We start from the raw sequence: 19,443 nt of genomic DNA, 5'->3' as shown, positions 1-19,443 counted from the left end.
ACTTAATCATCAATTCCTAAATGTCTGTTTTATTTTAATAATCCTGTTATATCTAGCAGCAGAACTGTCTTTGTTTTATAAGTTATAGAGATGGAATGCCTGAAACTTTTTTTATATATAAAATATATTACTCTATCCTTTCTCTGCACTTGTAAGAGGAAATGCGTGAAACTTTGAAGTAGAATAAACTCCCTCTCTCAAAATTCCCTGGAATAAATGCATGTTCTTGCAATTACCAAGTTATACTCTTCCCCTTGAGACTACATCACAAAGATAGAAATAGGTTCATCACCTTTTAAATCAGAAATCAGCAAGGACATAGTACAGTAAGGCACATCTCTATTGAAGAAATTAGTTTACCGTATCTCTACGCAAGGAATAACATGTAGCCATCAAAATGATGGCTTACAAGATTTATATGACACACCGTTCAGGGAAAACCTTGGTTATAAAATATTTAGTATAGAGATATATTTGGAAGGTAAAATGAATATGATGAATATGTGTAGCAAATATCTGGAACACCATTTACCAGATGGTTAACAGTACGCTAGATGTTGGGATTGCAGATGATCTCTCTATTGTCCTTTTGGACTTTTGTTTCTAATTTTTCTGCAGCGATCTTGTGCCACATTTCTGATTAGAAGCACTTATATTCCTGGATGATTTAACTATAATGTGGTATTTCCTTAAGCTGCCAGTTGTAAAAAGCATGCTGTCAGTTACCTTGTCTCTTGTGGGGCTGGATTTGTATAAGATGACCCTCTTCTATGAGTAGCAGCATGCATGTTTTTTGAGATAGCCTGTGGAATTAGTTGGTGGTCAAGAAGCTAACCTGTAGTTTTGAACTCAATAGTGTCCTCATCAATTGAGTTAATAGAATAAGTAATTTCCTTAAATATCTGCTATCCCAATTGCATTTTCATAACATCAACAATAACAACAAAACCCAACAACAGCAAAGAAAAAACAAAAACTCTAGCTCTTAAAGTTGTAGCATATTATAAACTACATTTCTGGGTGTGTATAAATATATAAAGTATATATAGTTGCTTGTTATTTTTCTTCTTAATGAAACTTTGGAAATGATGGAGTAAAGTAGAACAGCCACAAATGGCTCATTGATTTCCACGAATCCTTAAACAGTTAGAAAAGCTAATACAGGTTAGTCTTCAGATACCTTTAATGGTATCCTCCAAGTAACTTCAGTGAAATGAAGTAAAATGAAAATTGATGAATTATTGTCTGACCCAGGTAGAAAGAGAGAAAATTTATTTTTTAGGCAGCAATGGATGATCCATCCAGAAGATCTGAAAGCAGTGAAAAGAGGGCACTGATAATTTCAACATGCAAAATAGATATATGAATATAATTATTACTATATTGGTAACATGCATGTTATTTTTTGTTCCGTGTTATTCTTCTTCTTATTATTACTGGTCGTCCAAACTTTTTGTCAGGATGAATCACTTTAACTTTCTAAATTTAATACCTGGAATGCATGGGGTGATAATTTGGAGAGAGTGGACTGGAGAGAGCGCAGATAATGCTGACTGAAAAATCCTGAGCTAAGACAGCAGCGGGAAGGAGCAGTGATGACAGTCAATTCCTTGCAAGTCCTTGACTTAAATTAAGGTGGTGGGGAATGCAGGTGTGGCGGTGGTGACTGGACCATCGACTATGCAGAGCTTTGAGATTTATTGTAGAGTCCTTCTACTGGTTGGGGATCCCACATTGGGTTAAAAAAATTTTACTGAATATAGATTGATCTGCCAACATTTGGATATTCATTGTTTTCTTTGTTAATTTCAGATCAATCGGGCTCCGAGCTTTGGCACTGATCAGAAAATAGACTATGATGTGAAAAAGGGAGTGCTGCTAAATGCCCTGAAGCTACTAAATATTAGGTAAATAGTTTCCTCTGTGTTTTGGAATTTTTTCACATGTTTGGTGTAGAACAGTCATTTGTAAATAAAATTGGCTTATAATTTTAGTATTTTATATTTTGAGTTTCTTGATTCTGTTCTTTAAACCCACTTAATTTTCTTCTTTTTAAATATCTTTTCCTCTCCTCCTGAACTCTACTTCCCCTTCCCCCTGTATGATTTGAACCTATAATAAATATGCTTAAATTTCATTATTGGTATAATTATTTAATACAGAGTATTGAGGTGGAATTGGAGCATACCTTAGGGAACCTTCTAGAAGTTTCCTTACTTCATAAGAAGAAACTAAAGCATAAAGGTCACTCAGAAAGTAAAGAAAACTAAAAAAATGCATTTCCTACCTTTCTGTCCAGAGGTCTTCCTAGTATTTCAGGCTGCTAGGGTAAACGGATAAGAGAAGCAGTTAAGTGAGCTTAACTTTTCCCATTGAAAAGAATAGACAAGATTTCCTTCTTTTTAAAGGCTGAATAATATTCCATCGTACCACATTTTTTTATCCATTCATCCATTGATGAACATAGGTTGCTTCCTAGTCTTGGCTGTTGTGAATAATGCTGCAATGAACATGGGAGTGTGAGTATCACTCTAAATCCTGATTTCAACTTCTTTGGATATATACCCAAAATTGGGATTGCTGGATCAATGGAATATTATTGGACTGGCTGCCATTTACATGATCATGAAAATCAAATATGTGAAATGTTACTATGTGGGAAGCTGTTATCTTATTATGAGAGAAACTTGTTAGAAGTTTAGCTGAATTGTTTAATGAAATAGTGAGCTGTCTGCTGGTATAACTGTTTAAATAACTTCTAGGACCTCTTGAGGTCACTTAAGCTCAGGAATTTTGTGATCTCAATTGATTCTAATTGTTATTTCAAGAACTCTCTTAAGAGCTGTGGGATGCCTCCAAGCAATTTATTTACTTGAAATATTTTCAAACATTTAGTAAATGCCTGATTGAGAAGTAGATTCATATGAAAGGCATTATTAAAAAGAGATTGAGATATAGCTTGCTCAGAAATTTTCATATGACCCCTTCTTTTGTGTGATCAGAGAATAATTTGCCTAAATTCTAATATTTCAGTTATTCTAAAGGAAATGAATAGGAAGGAAAGAGATATAGAATGGGAAATTTTTATTTCACTTATTCAAGTGCATCAGGTATTTTAGATTATTTAAGCAATATGCCTATACATTTTTTGGCATACATATTGTTTAAGTAGTTCTGTTAAATGTATGACTTAAATTCTTAGTCTCCTCTTCAAGTTTAAGGACTTCTCATTTCTCTCCTGGTCTGTTTTATTGATTCCCTGGCTTCAGCACTGACTTTCACCCCATCTTGTGGTTTCCATTCTATTGCCCTCCAAGTCATTTAAAAAGTGTTTATTGAGTGCCTACTGCTATAGGAGTAGGTGCTGGGAGCTCAAAGTCTCCCATGATTCCTAGGTTTCTGGCTTGGATGAGTTGTTTGACAGTATGTCTTTTATTTAAATAAAGGTTTTAGGCAAGAAAAAGACTTAGAAGTGATGGGGGAAGTAGAAATTAAGAGATAATTCAGTTTTAAACATGCTGATTTTGACGTGCTTTGAGACACTCAGGCGGAACTGTCAAGTGGGAGATTTGATATACAAGGTCCCAGGAGATAAGAGACCTCCATGTGAATGACATACATGTATAGATTGCTGTTGAATCCAGTGGATGAGAACATAGAGTGTATATGTTGAGAAGTAGAGAGAGGCAGGGGCAGAGCCTGAGGGATGCCAACATTTAAAGAGATACTTGTAAATTCTACTATTCTGCTCAGATTGTTGCCACATTATCAGAAAGTTTAAACACTGCCTACAAGTCATTTTTGATCTTTAGACACAGATTCTTTATCATCTAGCCCTTGCATCTCTTGCCAACCTGATCACCTTTTGTTCTTCTGTTTTCCCTGCCTTGGAATTAATTTTTTTAAGGAACTCTTATACGATGCTATTTGGATGTCCATAATTTTGTGTGTATTCTCACTTAAATTTTCTTTTAGCTTTGTCCCTCTGGTGAATGTTGACTCATTTTTAGAAAACTGTGGTAAAATATACTTGAAACTTACTACTGTAACCATTTTTAAGTGTGCAGTTCAGTGGCAATAAATACATTCACCTTATAATGCAATAATTACCTCCATCCTTCTCCAGAACTTTTTCATTGTGTGAAAACTGAGATTCTGTACCTATTAGACAGCTCCATATTTTTCCTTCTCACCAGCCCCTGGTAAACACCTATTCTGCTTTCTGTCTCTATGAATTTGATTAGGTACTTCATACAAGTAGAATCATACAATATTTGCTGTTTTGTAACTGCCTTATTTAGGTTAGCATAATGTATTCAAGTGCTAGTCTCTCAGTCGTGTCCGACTCTTTGCAACCCCATGGACTGTAGCCCGCCAGGCTCCTCTGTCCATGGAATTTTCCAGGCAGGAATACTGGAGTGGGTTGCCATTTCCTTCCCAGGGGATCTTCCTGACCCAGGGATCAAACCCAGGTCTCCTACATTGCAGGCTGACTCTTTACCATCAGAGCCACCAGGGAAAGCACAGTGTATTCAAGATTCATCCATATTGTAGCATGTAGTCAGAATTTCCTTCCCTGTTAAGGCCCATTGCATGTATATGCCACATTTTGATTAACTCATTCTTGAATACCTAGTGCAAACCTGACCTTCTGTTTGAAGCCTTTGCTGTAGCAAAGTGGTTTACTTCCTCGCTTTTGCCGTCACCCCTACTACTATCACTTTTTAAGTAGCATCCACTGTAACCTGTGTATTTATTCACCTGATATTCCCCTCTCCCCCTTTAGACCATTGCAGCTTGAGGGCAATGTCTCTATTCATCTTTGTCTTTCCAGGCCCATGTCTAGAACTAGAGTATGGTGAGTACTAAATAAAATGATGACAAGGATGGGGAAGGACACTGCATTCAAGGTAACTCCTTGTAGTAAGATAAGGAAGTGAGGCAAGCACAGCATGTTCATAGAACTTCCAGAGTTTCCATATTACAAGAGCTTGTATGTGTGAGGCCAGCTTATTAGAAAGAGAAAATCCTTGGATGGAATCACAGGATAATGAGTAGTGGAAAGAACTCCAGAAAGTGTAAACAAAACTCCTTAGGTCAGTATGGATATAGCTGAGCGGAAAAACACTGATTAAAATGCTGAGTGAATGGAGATCCTTTGGTCTCTGGTTAAATTTTGTTTTGGACTAAGAGTCATTAGTGCTTATTCATACCAGTTTTTATAGGAATGCAAACAGAGTTCTTTATTTGTACGTGCTTGAGCTGGGTGTGTGTCAGTGTCCTTGCCTGTGACTTAAGTGTTTGCTGTGTAGAGGTGCATATATCTCTGCCTTCATTTCTTCCTCAGCATTCTCATCTTGGTATTCTCAGTCCTTTTTTTTTGTTCTCCGTTCCTCTATTCTGTCATTTCATTTTTCTTTCTCTATTACCTTTTTCCCTTTCCAATTGTTTAGTCTTTGTTCTTTCCTCTTCCTTTTATTTCCATTCCCCCTTTCTCTCCTGTCCTTCCTTTAAATTGTATGGTATATAGAAATGATTTGTCCTAGGTAAAATGGAATAAAATAAAAGTTAAGAGCTACCTAAATCACATTTTCCATCTCCCTAAAGAAAGGAAACTCAGCCAAATTTCATATTTATAACTGGAAAAATGATATTCTTAATCATACAGTCATTAAAATTAAAAGTCTTGCTGCCATCTCAAGTTCAACCCTTTTTGTTACTTCTCACATTTAATTAAGAATAGTAATTAATCACCAAAGCAAATTTGGAAAATTCAGCTGTGGCCACAGGACGGGAAAAGGTCAGTTTGCATCCCTATTCCAAAGAAAGGCAAAGAATATTCAAACTGCTGTACAAATGTGCTCATTTCACATGCTAGCAAGGTAATGCTCAAAATCATTCAAGCTAAGCTTCAACAGTATGTGAACCAAGAACTTCCAGATGTACAAGCTGGATTTAGAAAAGGCAAAGGAACCAGAGATCAAATTGCCATCATTTGTTCCGTTCAGTTCAGTTGCTCAGTCATGTCGTACTCTTTGCGACCCTATGAACCGCAGCACGCCAGGCCTCCCTGTCCATCACCAACTCCCAGAGTTTACCCAAACTCATGTCCATTGAGTCAGTGATGCCATCAAACCATCTCATCCTCTATCGTCCCCTTCTCCTCCTGCCCTCTATCTTTCCCAGCATCAGGGTCTTTTCAAATGAGTCAGCTCTTCGCATCAGGTGGCCAAAGTATTGGAGTTTCAGCTTCAACATCAGTCCTTCCAATGAGCATCCAGGACTAATCTCCTTTAGGATGGACTGGTTGGATCTCCTTGCAGTCCAAGGGACTCTCAAGAGTCTTCTCCAACACCACAGTTCAAAAGCATCAGTTCTTCAGCACTCAGCTTTCTTTATAGTTCAACTCTCACATCCATACATGACTACTGGAAAAACCATAGCCTTGACTAGATGGACCTTTGTTGACAAAGTAACGCCTCTGCTTTTTAATATGCTGTCTAGATTGCCTGGAGAATCCCAGGGACAGGGGAGCCTGGTGGGCTGCCGTCTGTGGGGCTGCACAGAGTTGGACACGACTGAAGCGACTTAGCAGCAGGGCGTTCATAACTTTCCTTCCAAGGAGTAAGCATCTTTTAATTTCATGGCTGCAGTCAGCATCTGCAGTTATTTTGGAGCCCCCTAAAATAAAGTCAGCTACTGTTTCCACTGTTTCCCCATCTATTTGCCATGAAGTGATGGGACTGGATGCCATGATCTTAGTTGGATCATAGAAAAAGCAGGAAAATTCCAGAAAAAATCTACTTCTGCTTCACTGACTACACTAAAGGCATTGATTGTATGGATCACAACTAATTCTGGAAAATTCTTAAAGAGATGGGAATACCAGACCATCTAACCTGCCTCCTGAGAAATCTGTATGCAGGTCAAGAAGCAACAGTTAGAACCGAACATGGAAAAATGGACCAGTTTCAAATTGGGAAAGGAGTACGTCAAGGCTGTACATTGTCACCCTGTTTATTTTAATGTCTATGCAGAGCACATTATGGGAAATGTTGGGCTGGATGGAGCACAAGCTGGAATCAAGATTACTGGGAGAAATATCAGCAACCTCATATATGCAGATTATACCACTCTAATGGCAGAAAGAGAAGAGGAACTAAAGAGCCTTTTGATGAAGGTGAAAGAGGAGAGGGAAAAAGCTGGTTTAAAACTCAACATTCAGAAAAACTAAGATCATGGTATCTGGCCCCATCACTTGGCAAATACATGGGGTAAAAGTGGAAACAGTGATAGATTTTATTTTTGTACTCTAAAATAATTATGGATGGTGACTGCAGCAACAAAATTAAAAGACGCTTGCTCCTTGGAAGAAAAGCTATGACAGTCCTAGACAGCATATTAAAAAGCAGAGACATTACTTTGTTGACAAAGGTCTGTATAAGGCCTTTGACAAATGTCAAAGTTATAGTTTTTCCATTAATTAGGTATGGATGTGGGAGTTGGACCAGAAAAATGGCTGAGTGCTGAAGAATTGATGCTTTTGAATTGTGACACTGGAGAACTCTTGAGTTTCTTGTACAGCACAATGATCACACCAGTCAATCCTAAAGGAAATCAACCTTGTATATTCATTGGAAGGGCTGATGTTGAAGCTGAAGCCCCAGTACTTTGGCCACCTGATGTGAAGAGGTGACAGTGGAAAAGATCCTGATGCCAGGAAAGATTGAGGGCAGGAGGAGAAGGGGAGACAGAGGCTGACATAGTTGGATGGCATCACCAACTGAATGAACGTGAGTTTGAGCAAACTGCGGGAGATAGAGAAGGACAGGGAAGCCTGGTGTGCTGTGGTCTGTGGTGTCGCAAAGAGTCTGACACAACTGAGCAGATGATCATGCTTGCAGTGTCACTCTGGGTTAATCTTTATAAGAACTTTTGAAGAGAAGTGCTGTTGTTAACATTTGATAGATGGAAAAACATACCCAGCAATTAATTGACCTAAGATTGTATAGCTAATCAGTTGCTATACTGTCACCATTTTCTCTTGTTATCTTCAAAACTTCTGTTTGTTGTATGGAAATCCATATTTGATGAATGACTAGATGAATATATGTGTGAATATATAAATTTAATAAACATTGATTCCTATTCCCACTGTATCTCCTCTTCTGCTAATTCTCCTTACAGGGATAAGATCAGAGCTTATTTGAATTCTGGAATATGGTCTTATGTTCTATATTTTAGGACCAGTGATAAAAGGAAAAACTTGGCTAAACAAAAAGCTGAAGCTCAAAGGAGGCTTTATGGTCAGAATTCAATAAAAAGACCCTTACCAGGTTCCTCAGATTGGGAACAACAGAGACATCAGTTGGAGAAGCGGAAAGAAGAGCTGGTATGAAAACTTTAACAATGTACCTACAGTTTGAATTACATAATTCGCTTGTCAGGTTTTATTTGTAAAACGTCTTCATTTCTAGAAGGAGAGACTCGCTCAGGTACGGAAGCAGATCTCGAAAGAAGAACACGAAAATCGACACATGGGGAATTACAGGTAACCGTGCTTTTGTTTTTTTATAGATTGAAAAAGTGAAGTGTCAAAACAGCAGTATCTATATTTTTTAACTTTTAGGCTTATTTTAAGTCGTGTTTATATCATGCTGAGAACGTGCTTTTTGTTTAATTTACTTCCAGCAAGGAAAGATAGTCAAGTAGATGGTTCAGACTTGGTGAGAGCTCCTGCTTGCCAGCCTCAAGAGTGGTTGTGTAGTCTTTAAGCCTGATGTTATCCTGTTATCTTATTTTATTATCATATGGTATTTTGAGAAAGTCAGGTCTCTTAGTATTCTTTCTGTCAGTTCAAAGTCGTTTTTGTACTTTGTTGTAAATTCAAATGTATCAGGAACCAGGCAAATAGTGAAACTGTCTGGAGGAGCCAGGTATGAGACAGAAAGGGACGTGGACTGTGTGGGACTGGACCCCCCCCCCCCCCAGTGCCACATTTGACAGGAGAAGACGGGGGCCCCTCTAAGCTCGTTGTGTTCCTGTGAAGACTGCCCCTCCTCCCAAGATTTGATAATGACTCAGCAGAATTAGGTGAATTTGAGATCACTGAACTTCCTGCCCTCCTGGTAAGGTGTTCTTTCCAGCCTTAATACCATCAGCAGTAGTGATGAAAACACATTCCTCTCAACCTAATTGTCTACCTAATTCTCTCCAGCAGAGAGGAAAATTCTGCCACCCCTCAAAAGATCATTAGGGTTAATCCCGACATTCTTGTATACATCAATAATCACACTAAGTCTAAAACTTTCCAAACCTTATCACTTAAACTATCTCTGATAAAGCTCTCCAGGATTTCTCCAATATGTCCCATTGCAATTCTTCTTAAACCACCTCCCCTCAACCAGATTTTTATACTATGCCTTTTGGAACTCATCACTTAATGATAATTCTCTAGATAAACTTCAGTTTGTATGGGTAACAGATAAAAATTTATGGATATCTCGTACTGTATTCATCTTTATTTCTAGCACCTAGTGAAGTGACTGATACAGAGTCATGGATTATCTTTGTAGTTTACCTTACGTCTTGCACTATAATAGCTTTTTAAAAAAGCTGGTTTATCTGATTTTATTGTAGGCGAATTTATCCTCCTGAAGATAAAACACTACTTGAAAAGTATGAAAATTTGTTGGCTGTTGCCTTTCAGACCTTCCTTTCAGGAAGAGCGGCTTCATTCCAGCGAGAGCTGAATAATCCTTTGAAAAGGATGAAGGTAAAAGAATGAATGTTTATAAAGAAAAGAATGAAGCCAAACAATATGTCTTTAAAAACAACCCATTTTAGTTCCACATGTAAAACCGTTTCACTTTTAAGATGCACTTTTCTTCCATTTTAACAGGTGGTAGTGTTTCATAACCAGCCAAAAGATTTCATAAGTAAGTTGTCTTAACAGGACAAATTACGAGGTAGAGAATGTTGATGTTATTTTGTAATCTGTTGTAATAAATGTTTTATTGTAGAGTTGTGTATACGTAACTGAATAAAAATAGATTGAAATAAGCTAGTGGTTTGTGATATTCTCATTATTTGGATTATAAATAGTACTATACAATGTTTTCTTCCTGATGCTGCATAGACATGGCATATGAGAAATAATTGAAACACACACATTCACATGCAGAATAACCTGTATGCCTATTTAGTTATACAGAATAATCTGTATAACTAAAAGGTCTATTAGTTATTTATTGCAATATAATAAGCCGTTTCATTTATTTGTTCATTATTCTGCAATCTTGGCTGGGCTCAGTTCAGTGGCTCTTCTGCTGAGCTAGCTTGAAGTGAATCATATATTTGCATTTATTGGAAAGCTCATCTGGGGATGGAAATCCAAGGTGGCTACAGTCATATGTCTGGTGCCTCGGTTGAGAGATGGAACATCTGGGGAGTAGGCTGGGTGTCTCTTTCTCTTTACATGACATGTAAGGAGGGTAATCAGAACTCAATATGATAGCTCAAGTTTCCAAAAAGGAGCATTTCAAGAGGACAAACCCAGCATGCAGAGGCTAATCAAGCCCCTGCTAGCATTGTGCTCACTAATGTCCCACTGGACAAATAACATTCTTTTGTTGTTGTCTAAAGAGTCAGTGGTCTTTAATAGTTTTTTTAAGTATTCACATTTACTCATACTTACATTTTCTTGTGTTCTTAATTCCAGCATGCAGACCTATTATAGTTGTTTACATTTTATATTGCTGGAAATCTCCCTAGTGTGATACCTCCATATCTTGGCTACACTATTATACTGAGTGATTTAAAAATCGTGGTAAAGTTTATTATAAATATATTTTTGTATAGTCTTTGCACTTAAATTCTGCAATAGAAGGTTATAAAGCCATTTTCAAGTGGAATAGGCCTAAGGGACAGAAGCAGAAGGGATATTGTATACTTTAATGCTCTTTTCCTTCCAATTTCCCTCTTTTGACATATGCAATTATTTCCACTTTTAGAATTATGTTCTGTAGCTTTTTTGTTTTTCCTGACCCAGATAGTTAGAGACCTTTGTTAATTTTCCTTTACCTGTTCTGTAATGTTATTTCTCTCTCCTGTGAGTACAGTCTTTGATCCATCTTCCCATCACTCTGCACTAAGAAATCCTAAGCATTTTGGACCCAGACAGACCTATGTTCAAATTCCAGCTCCCCTATGTTTCAATTTTGTAACCTTAGACTAAACTATTTGTTCAATTGGATCACTAAAATAGTAGTATTAAAAGTATACGTGACAGGTTGTGAAAATAAAATTGAAGTTAATTAAAATAGTCTGTTTAAAGTACTTTCAGTTCAGTTCAGTTCAGTCTCTCTGTCATGTCCGACTCTTTGTGACCCCATGGACTGCAGCACGCCAGGCTTCCCTGTCTATCACCAACTCCCGGAGCTTGCTCAAACTCATGTCCATCAAGTTGGTGATGCCGTCCAACCATCTCATCCTCTGTCGTCTCCTTCTCCTCCTGCCTTCAATCTTTCCCAGCATCAGGGTCTTTTCCAATGAGTTAGTTCTTCGCATCAGGTGGCCAAAGTATTAGAGTTTCAGCTTCAGCATCAGTCCTTCCAATGAATACATTTCAAAATTTAGTTTAAATGTCAACACTTTGCCTGCCCCATTCCATTGGTCTATGAGCCTATTCTTATACAATCTTCACACAATTTTCATTCCTGTTGTTTCATAGTGTCAAAACTAGGGAGAGTGAATCCTCAAATTTCTTTTTTTCTTTTAAAATCTTAGCTTTTCTAGTCCTTTTATTCTTTTATAAATTTTAGAATCAGTTTTATTCTAAATCTTGATTAATTGTTTAATTACAAAAAAGGCTGCTGGTATTTTAATTGGGATTGAGGAATTTATAAAACAATTTCTAGGGAATTAACAATACTTAGTCTTCTGATCCATTAATATGACATATCTCTCCATCTACTTGGATCTTTAATTGGATCTTTCTCTATGTTAATAGTTTTCAGTTTATATTTCTTGTGCATAGTTCATTAAATTTATTCTTAAGTATTTAATTCTTAATTTTTTTGCTATTGTTGCTGATAATATTGTTTGTAAATTTTTTTGTTTTTGATTTGTTGCCAGGTTGTAAACATCTGGTTATTTTTGTATATTGCCTTTATATCTAGCATTTTTATGTATTGTATTTTTACTAACTGAATTTCAAATTATATTCTGACTTTTATTTTGGTTACTTAGAACTTTGTTGCTTAATTTCCATGTGTTTAAAAAGTTCTAGTTTTACTTGTGGTTAGGATTTCTAGTTTAGTTCATTGGTGTTAGAAAAAATATTCTGATTTTAGTCTTGTAAAATAAATTGAGACTTGCTTTAACTTGATATAACTATTTTAATAAATTTCCCAATTTACTTGAGAATAACGTGTATGTTACAGGTGATGGTTATAGAGTTTTATATATGTCTTTTAAGTAAATTTGGCTATTACTGTTGTTCAAATATTCTATAACCTTTCATATTATTTTGTCCCACTTGTTCTAGCAATTACTGAGAGATTTGTTAAACATTCCAACCTTGATTGTGGATTTAGTTCTGTCAGTTTTGATTTCATATCCTTTGAAGTTACAAAGGTGTCTTTTTAATGAATTCATATATTCTGTTTTACCACTATGAAATGTAAATCTTTTGGGTGATAATTCTTGTCTTAAGATTTACTTTGTGTGATTAATGCAGTCATACTAGTTTCTTTCTTATGATTGCTATTTCAATTACATATCTTTTCCACCCATTTATTTTCATACTTTTTAATCTTTTATTATACTATTTTATCTTTTATCTTTTTCTATCAATTATTTTTATTGTACTATTTTATCTTATTATTCTGTTTATATTTGTAGCATAATATGATTTTTTAAAATTAATGTTTTATTGAAGGATAATTGCTTTACAGAATTTTGCTGTTTTCTGTCAACCTCAACATGAATCAGCCATAGGTATAATATGATTTTTTCTCAAAAGAAATTACAGTATGCATCCTTTAATCATAATAATCTACCCTGAATTGATATTTTACCACATCATAGACTATATAAGGACCATATCAGTTTAGTTTCATTTAGTGTCTCCTTCCATAGTTTGTGCTGTTATCATATACTATACTTTTACATAAGTTGCAAGCCTCAAAATGTATTATTGTTACTATTACCTAAGCATTCAGTGATTTTAAATTGTTTCCTATATAACTTCTCATGTTTACTTACATATTTGCCTTTTGTGTTCTTCGTTCTATTGTGCATATTCATGCTTTTGACAAGGTTTGTCTTCCTTCCGTTTGAAGAAGTCTATTATTTCATGTTCCTTGTAGCATGAGTGTAGTGGTGATGAGTCTTCTGCTTGTTTTTTTTTTTTGTTGTTGTTGTTTGTTTGTTTGTTTTTCTTGGTTTTGGTTTTTGTCTGCAATTGTCTTATTTATGCCTTTACTTAAAATTATAGTTTAACTGAGTATAGAATTCTATGTTGGCACTTCTTTTTTTAAATCCCAGCACATCTGAATGTAATATGTTGCTGTTTTTTTTTTCTCCGGGCAGCCTTTTTTCTTTATTTTCAGAATTTTCACCCTGCTCATAATTTTCTTGACCTCTTGAACCTGTGGATTCATCTCTCTCATTGGTTTTGGAAACCTGTCTTTTGTTTTTCCTTCAGATTTTTTGCTGCATTATTTTGTATATTGTCTCTTTATGGGACTCTCATTACACATATTAGGTCATTTGACAGTATCTCACATACAGTTGGCCTTCTGTATTCGCAGGTTCTGCTCTGTGAATTCAACCAATTGTAGGTTAAAATATTTGGAAAAAAATTCAGGAAGATCCAGAAAGCAAAGCTTGAATTTGGCATGCTCCACCAACTACTTTAATAGCATTATATTTGTAACTATTTATATGGTATTTACTTTGTATTATGTATTATAAGTAATCTAAAGCTGATTTAAAATATATAGGAGGATTTGTGTAGGTCATATGCAAATATTGCACCATTTTGTATGAGGAACTTGAGCATCTACAGATTTTGATATCTGCAGGAGGTTCTGGAACCAATGCCCGTGGATACTAAGGGAAAAACTGTATCTTTGATAGCATGTTCTGTTTTCCTTCTCTCTCTCTTTCTCTCTGTCCTTCAGTTTGAATGATTTCTATTGATGTATCTTTAATTCAGTGTGCCAATAAGGCTATCCAATCACATATTTTTCAACTCAAGGATGTCCATTTGGCTTTTTGAATTCTGTTTCTCTATTAAAAGTTTGCATCTTTTATTCATTTTGTTTTTATCAATTTTATCTAATATGTATATAAGTTATTTTAAAATCCTTGTCTGTTAATTTTAACATCTGTATCATTTATGGACTTGCTTTTATTGATGATTTTTCCTTTTAATTGTGGGTCACATTTTTCTGTTAGTTTGAATGTCCTATAATTTTCATTTATTCTACAGACATTGTTAAAAGCATCAAAATTGAACTGATACTATTTTGTTCAAAAGAAGACATTTCTTTCTTATTTCAGGGTGCTAGGTCAAGGGGCTGCTCTTTGAGGCAAAGAAAAGTTAAGCAAAAGCAAAAGCAAAAAATCAACAATGGGAACTGTATCAAACCGAAACATTTCTGCACACCAAAAGAAACAATCAACAAAATGAAAAGGCCACTTACAGAATGGGAGAAAATTTTTGCAAACCATATATAAGAGAAAGGGTTAATGTCTAAAATTTGTAAAGAACTCCTACAACTCCATAACACACATACAAATAAACACCTTGATTAAAAATGAACAGAGGGACTAAGTAGACAGTTTTCCAAAGAAGATATTCCAGTGGCCAACAGGTACATAGAAAGATGTTCAGCATCCTTAATCAGCAGGGAAATTTAAATCAAAACTACAGTGAGATATCACCTCACACTTGTTAGAATGGCTATTATCAAGAAGATTAGAGGTAGCAAGTGTTGGAAAGGATGTAGAGAAATGGGAACTCTTATAATCCATTGGTGGGAACATAAATTTGTTCAACCACTAAAGAATATAATACAGAGGTTCCTCAAAAAATTAAAATAAATCTACTATATGATCCAGCAGTTCCATTTCTGAGTATTTACCCAAAGGAAATGAAAACAGGATATCAGAGATAAATGCACTCCCATGTTTATTGCAGCATAATTCTCACTAGCCAAGTTATGGAAACAATCTAAGTGCCTGTCAGTGGATGAGTGGATAAAGAGGATGTGGTGTGTATATAGATGGAATATTATTCAGCCATGAGAAAGAAGGAAATCCTGCTATTTGTGACAATGTGGATGGACCTTGAGGACATTATACTAAGTGAGATGTCAGACAGAGAAAGACAAATCCTGTATGATATTGCTTAGATGTGGAATCCAAAAAGACAATCGTAACACAAAGAGTAAAATGGTGGTTACTAGGGCTGGGGTGTGGTGGAGTAGGAGAAATCCTGTTTAAGGGTCTTGTAACTAGAAGTAAATAAGCCCTACAGATCTAATGCTCAGTAGAGTGAATATAGACAACAATATCGTATTGTAATTATCAAACATTACTTAATCATCTCAGTCTCAAAAAAGAAATGATGATTATGTGATGTGATAAAGGAGCTATTACTAAAAGGGCAATCATGTTAAATGCATAAAAGTATCAAGTCAACATTTTGTCTCCCTTAAATTTATACAGTGTTATATGTCAAATATATTTCAACTAAAAATGAAGTAAGAAAAGAAAACGGTTGAACTGAGGCTCAGGCTGCATTGCAAAAGGTTTGCTTTAGTTTACCTCTGGTTTCAAACACCTTCTGAGTGATATCTATTCAGTCTATTACAGGCCTCATTCTCTACTGGTATCTAGTAATTTCAAGACTATAGAGAAGTGTTTCTGGTTTTCTATCCATGCCTCTATCCTCCTATTCCACTACACACTCAACTAAAATTGCTGTTGGAGAGGCAGAAGGTGAAGAGAACCAGGTCTGTGGGACTCTTCTAGGTGTCTCACTAGCCCACATGACATTAGAAAATTCCACTAGATTCTGTTTATCCTTGTAGAATCTCTATGCTTATTATAGTCCTAATCTCTGCTCAACTGTTTCTAGGCTTGACAAATGACCCCAAAGTGGAAAGTGGCCACTTATCTCTGCTCACTTACGAAGCACTTTTCCCTCTCTGGTATAATTCCTTTTACATTACTTTTATCCATAGCTTTCCGATGTCTTAAAAAGTATGACTATTTAGTTTATCATCTTTTTTTTAGCTGTTATGATGAAAATATTGTCTATATGACCTTCTTTCTCCTAACAAAATCGGAACTCCTTACTTTTTAACTATTGTGTACTGCTGTCTTTAGAATTCATTGTAGGATTGTTGTTTAATCAAAGCTTTATAACAAGAATCTTTTGGTATTTTAATAACTAAATCTTAGGTTGGGATGATGAGTGACCTTTGTTATGGATTTCCACTGCACAGTGATATTTCTGGTTTATTTTAACCACCCTTTAAAAAAAGAAACACAAATATAAATCATAAATATATAAGTAAAGATACGATATTTTATATGTTGAATAAGTAACTCAATGAAAGCAGTTGACTGCGCCTCTTTTAGTATAGCTGTTATACTCCTGTTGCTCCTGTCTTTTCATCATGTTACCCTTTGACTTCAAAGTGACTCTCGAAGAGTGTAAGAGAAGATATTAGGCCTATAAAATGAAAACCTTTCATAAAGTTCTAAAGATATTGTTCATTAGTTAAAAATTTGAGTTTCATTAAACTGTGTCCGTTACCTAAATATGAACATTGGACTGTTCTAAATGAACCTATTAGGCCAGTCGTCAGTGTTCTGCCTGAAGTTGTAATTTTATTTTACACTAATCGATATGGAAATGATTGGTGAAATTGTGGTCTAGAGAAATCAGAGTGAACTTTTAGAAATTTTAAAGTATCCAATAGGCTAATTTATTGAAGTATTGTATTCCAAGATCTTAATAATTTATGAAAACATAAGGATATATTGTGTATGATTATTAATACATAATAATTTCAGCTTAGTACTATTTTTATTACCAGATCTTAGTGAAAGTTTTTTCAAGAGTTTGCCATGATCCTTTATTTTTCATTTGATCTGAGCAATCTTTGTTAAATAGTTCTCAGAATCTTTACTATACACAAAGACTAATGAACTTGGAAAAATTCTGGAGTCCATTAGTGATCATGATTTTAATTAATTTTTTTTAAGGAGGAAGACATTTTGGATCTTCTGGAACAATGTGAAATTGATGATGAAAAGCTGATGGGCAAAACTACCAAGTCTCGAGGACCAAAGGTACCATCTCCCTTACTTCCTATCAAAGTAGACTCTTCTATGGACAGGTGATTTTCTTCTCACTTTTCTGACTCTACGAATGACTGATGCCACGTTCATGAAACTTTGTGGACTACAGAATTAGATGACATTATCTTGTATTTAGGAGAAACTTCATTTTGTTAGTTTTTCTCATTTTCTGATTCTATCCTTAATCGAGTGAAAGCCCTATGAGTCAGGGTCAAATGAGACCTAGAACTGGTACCATCATTATATACTCAGTACTAAGTTTTCCTTATATCTCCAGACATATAATTTTCAGAGATGCGTAGCATTTTAGATAAGACAAATCATGATTCTAGAGATACTAATGAGGAGCCCCATCTTTTACTAGCCCTGCAACATTAAATTTGTGTAAGGCAAAACAGTTAAAGTTTGTAAGAATACATAGAAATCTATCATGCTGGCAAAAATAGGCAAGTGTTTGCTTTACCTTAATATGCTCTGTGCTTCATCCATGTGTTCTTTTGTTATATGTCAAAGGCTTTGCAAGTAAAGTAGGAAATTTGAATTCCTAAAATCTTGGGAAGATTTGCATTCTACTTTTTTTCACTTTACATTTGAGCAGTACTAAAACTATCACTTCATCCTCACAGATATCCTGCTCTGTCATGCATTCATGATTCTTATTACATGCCTTAGTAGGTTCTCAAAACCATTAGTTAGTAGGTTCTCAAAACCATTAGTTAGTAGGTTCTCAAAACCATTAGTTAAATTTGTTGAATGTGTCCACAGGGACCTTGTGACTAGTGGAAGGGCAGATACGTGAACCAAAAACCAAGGTATATTGTGGCAAGTCCTGCAATTAACAGAGTGAAAAGTGCTACATTAACATAGAGAAGAAAGGGATTGGTAGACTTTGGATGGCTTCGTAAAGGAAGCACCATTTGAGTTGCGTCTTGAGTAGTTCTCTGAACATACAAGAAGGGTAGAAGGACATTGAGGGTAGAGCGAACATTAAAGGCAAAGACATGGAGGTATAACACTGCATACAGTATTGGGAAAACAACAAGGAATTTGGTATGACTCAAGTGAAAGATTCTTGGAGAGTAAATGGATATAAGACGAATCTGGTGAAAGATACGTATCTAGTGAAGACCAGAAACATGGATGTCAGGCATTGTTCTTTTGAATTATGTGTTCTATATTAAAGAACTGTAGAAGATGTTGTTGGTAATTCCTTTGGAACAAATATATTTTTAGAGTATGAGTAAAAGTGAATACCTTCATGTTATTGCTTCATTTTGGAAAATATAGGGAAGTTTCTAGACTTTGTATATTAATTATTTAGCAATTTGGCAAACCAGATGTGAGGCAACCTGGGTGCACAATATTTGTGGAAGATTTGCAAATGCAAAGGCTCTAAGTCACCCTTCTACTGTCTTATAATTTTGTTTAGCTTCGTCAAATAAGGCTTATCATCCAAATAAAAATATTACCTCCAAGAGGACAGAATTCACACTGTGTATTTTTCAACCCCTCTTATTCCAGGCAAATAGTAGGGGCTAACAATGGAGGCACTAGTGGTAAAAAACCCACCTGCCAATGAAGGAGACATAAGAGACACACGTTCAATCTTTGGGTTGTGAAGATCCCCTGGAAAAGGGAATGGCAACCCACTCTAGCGTTCTTGCCTGGGGAATCCCATGGACATGTGAAGATCCCCTGGAAAAGGGAATGGCAACCGACTCTAGCGTTCTTGCCTGGGGAATCCCATGGACAGAGGAGCCTGACAGGCTACAGTCCATGGGGTTGCAAAGAGTCAGACACGACTGAAGCAACTTGGCACATAGTACAGCACAGCAATGTATTTCTTGAAATGAATTGATTAATTCCTGTAGTTATTAACACTAGAAATATTTTGAAGTACTGAAAGTTACATAATCAATCTGAAATAAAAGTACTTTTAAAACTTCTAACATCCTGTACACTGAGGGTCTGGAGTATACTAAATTTCAAAACGGCCTTTCGTTTTAGAGGGATGTTAGTAGTTAGTAGTAGTAGTTAAGTCGCTAAGTCATGTCCGACTCT

The 19,443-nt window shown here is 35.7% G+C and overlaps 1 protein-coding gene across 11 annotated transcripts in view; it reads left to right on the top strand.

Moving 5' to 3' along the window:
• TTLL7 (tubulin tyrosine ligase like 7) overlaps positions 1 to 19,443 on the top strand; it is a 147,924-nt gene that overhangs the window by 83,595 nt on the left and 44,886 nt on the right. For all 11 annotated transcript variants that reach the window (XR_015160339.1, XR_015160341.1, XR_015160343.1 and 8 more), the window contains 5 exons: positions 1,813 to 1,907; positions 8,245 to 8,392; positions 8,478 to 8,551; positions 9,640 to 9,775; positions 17,287 to 17,373. Coding sequence is in view for 6 of the 11 variants with exons in the window: in XM_086390773.1 (XP_086246899.1) it covers positions 1,813 to 1,907; positions 8,245 to 8,392; positions 8,478 to 8,551; positions 9,640 to 9,775; positions 17,287 to 17,373 (540 nt within the window). In the remaining 5 variants the exon portion in view is untranslated. The remainder of the gene's footprint in view (positions 1 to 1,812; positions 1,908 to 8,244; positions 8,393 to 8,477; positions 8,552 to 9,639; positions 9,776 to 17,286; positions 17,374 to 19,443) is intronic.

The sequence above is a fragment of the Bos grunniens genome, chromosome 3 (assembly GCF_055505025.1).
Source record: "Bos grunniens cultivar Pamir isolate PY7600 chromosome 3, Bosgru_T2T1.0, whole genome shotgun sequence".
Classification (NCBI taxonomy): Eukaryota; Metazoa; Chordata; class Mammalia; order Artiodactyla; family Bovidae; genus Bos; species Bos grunniens.
This window is presented reverse-complemented; position numbering and strand designations above follow the sequence as displayed.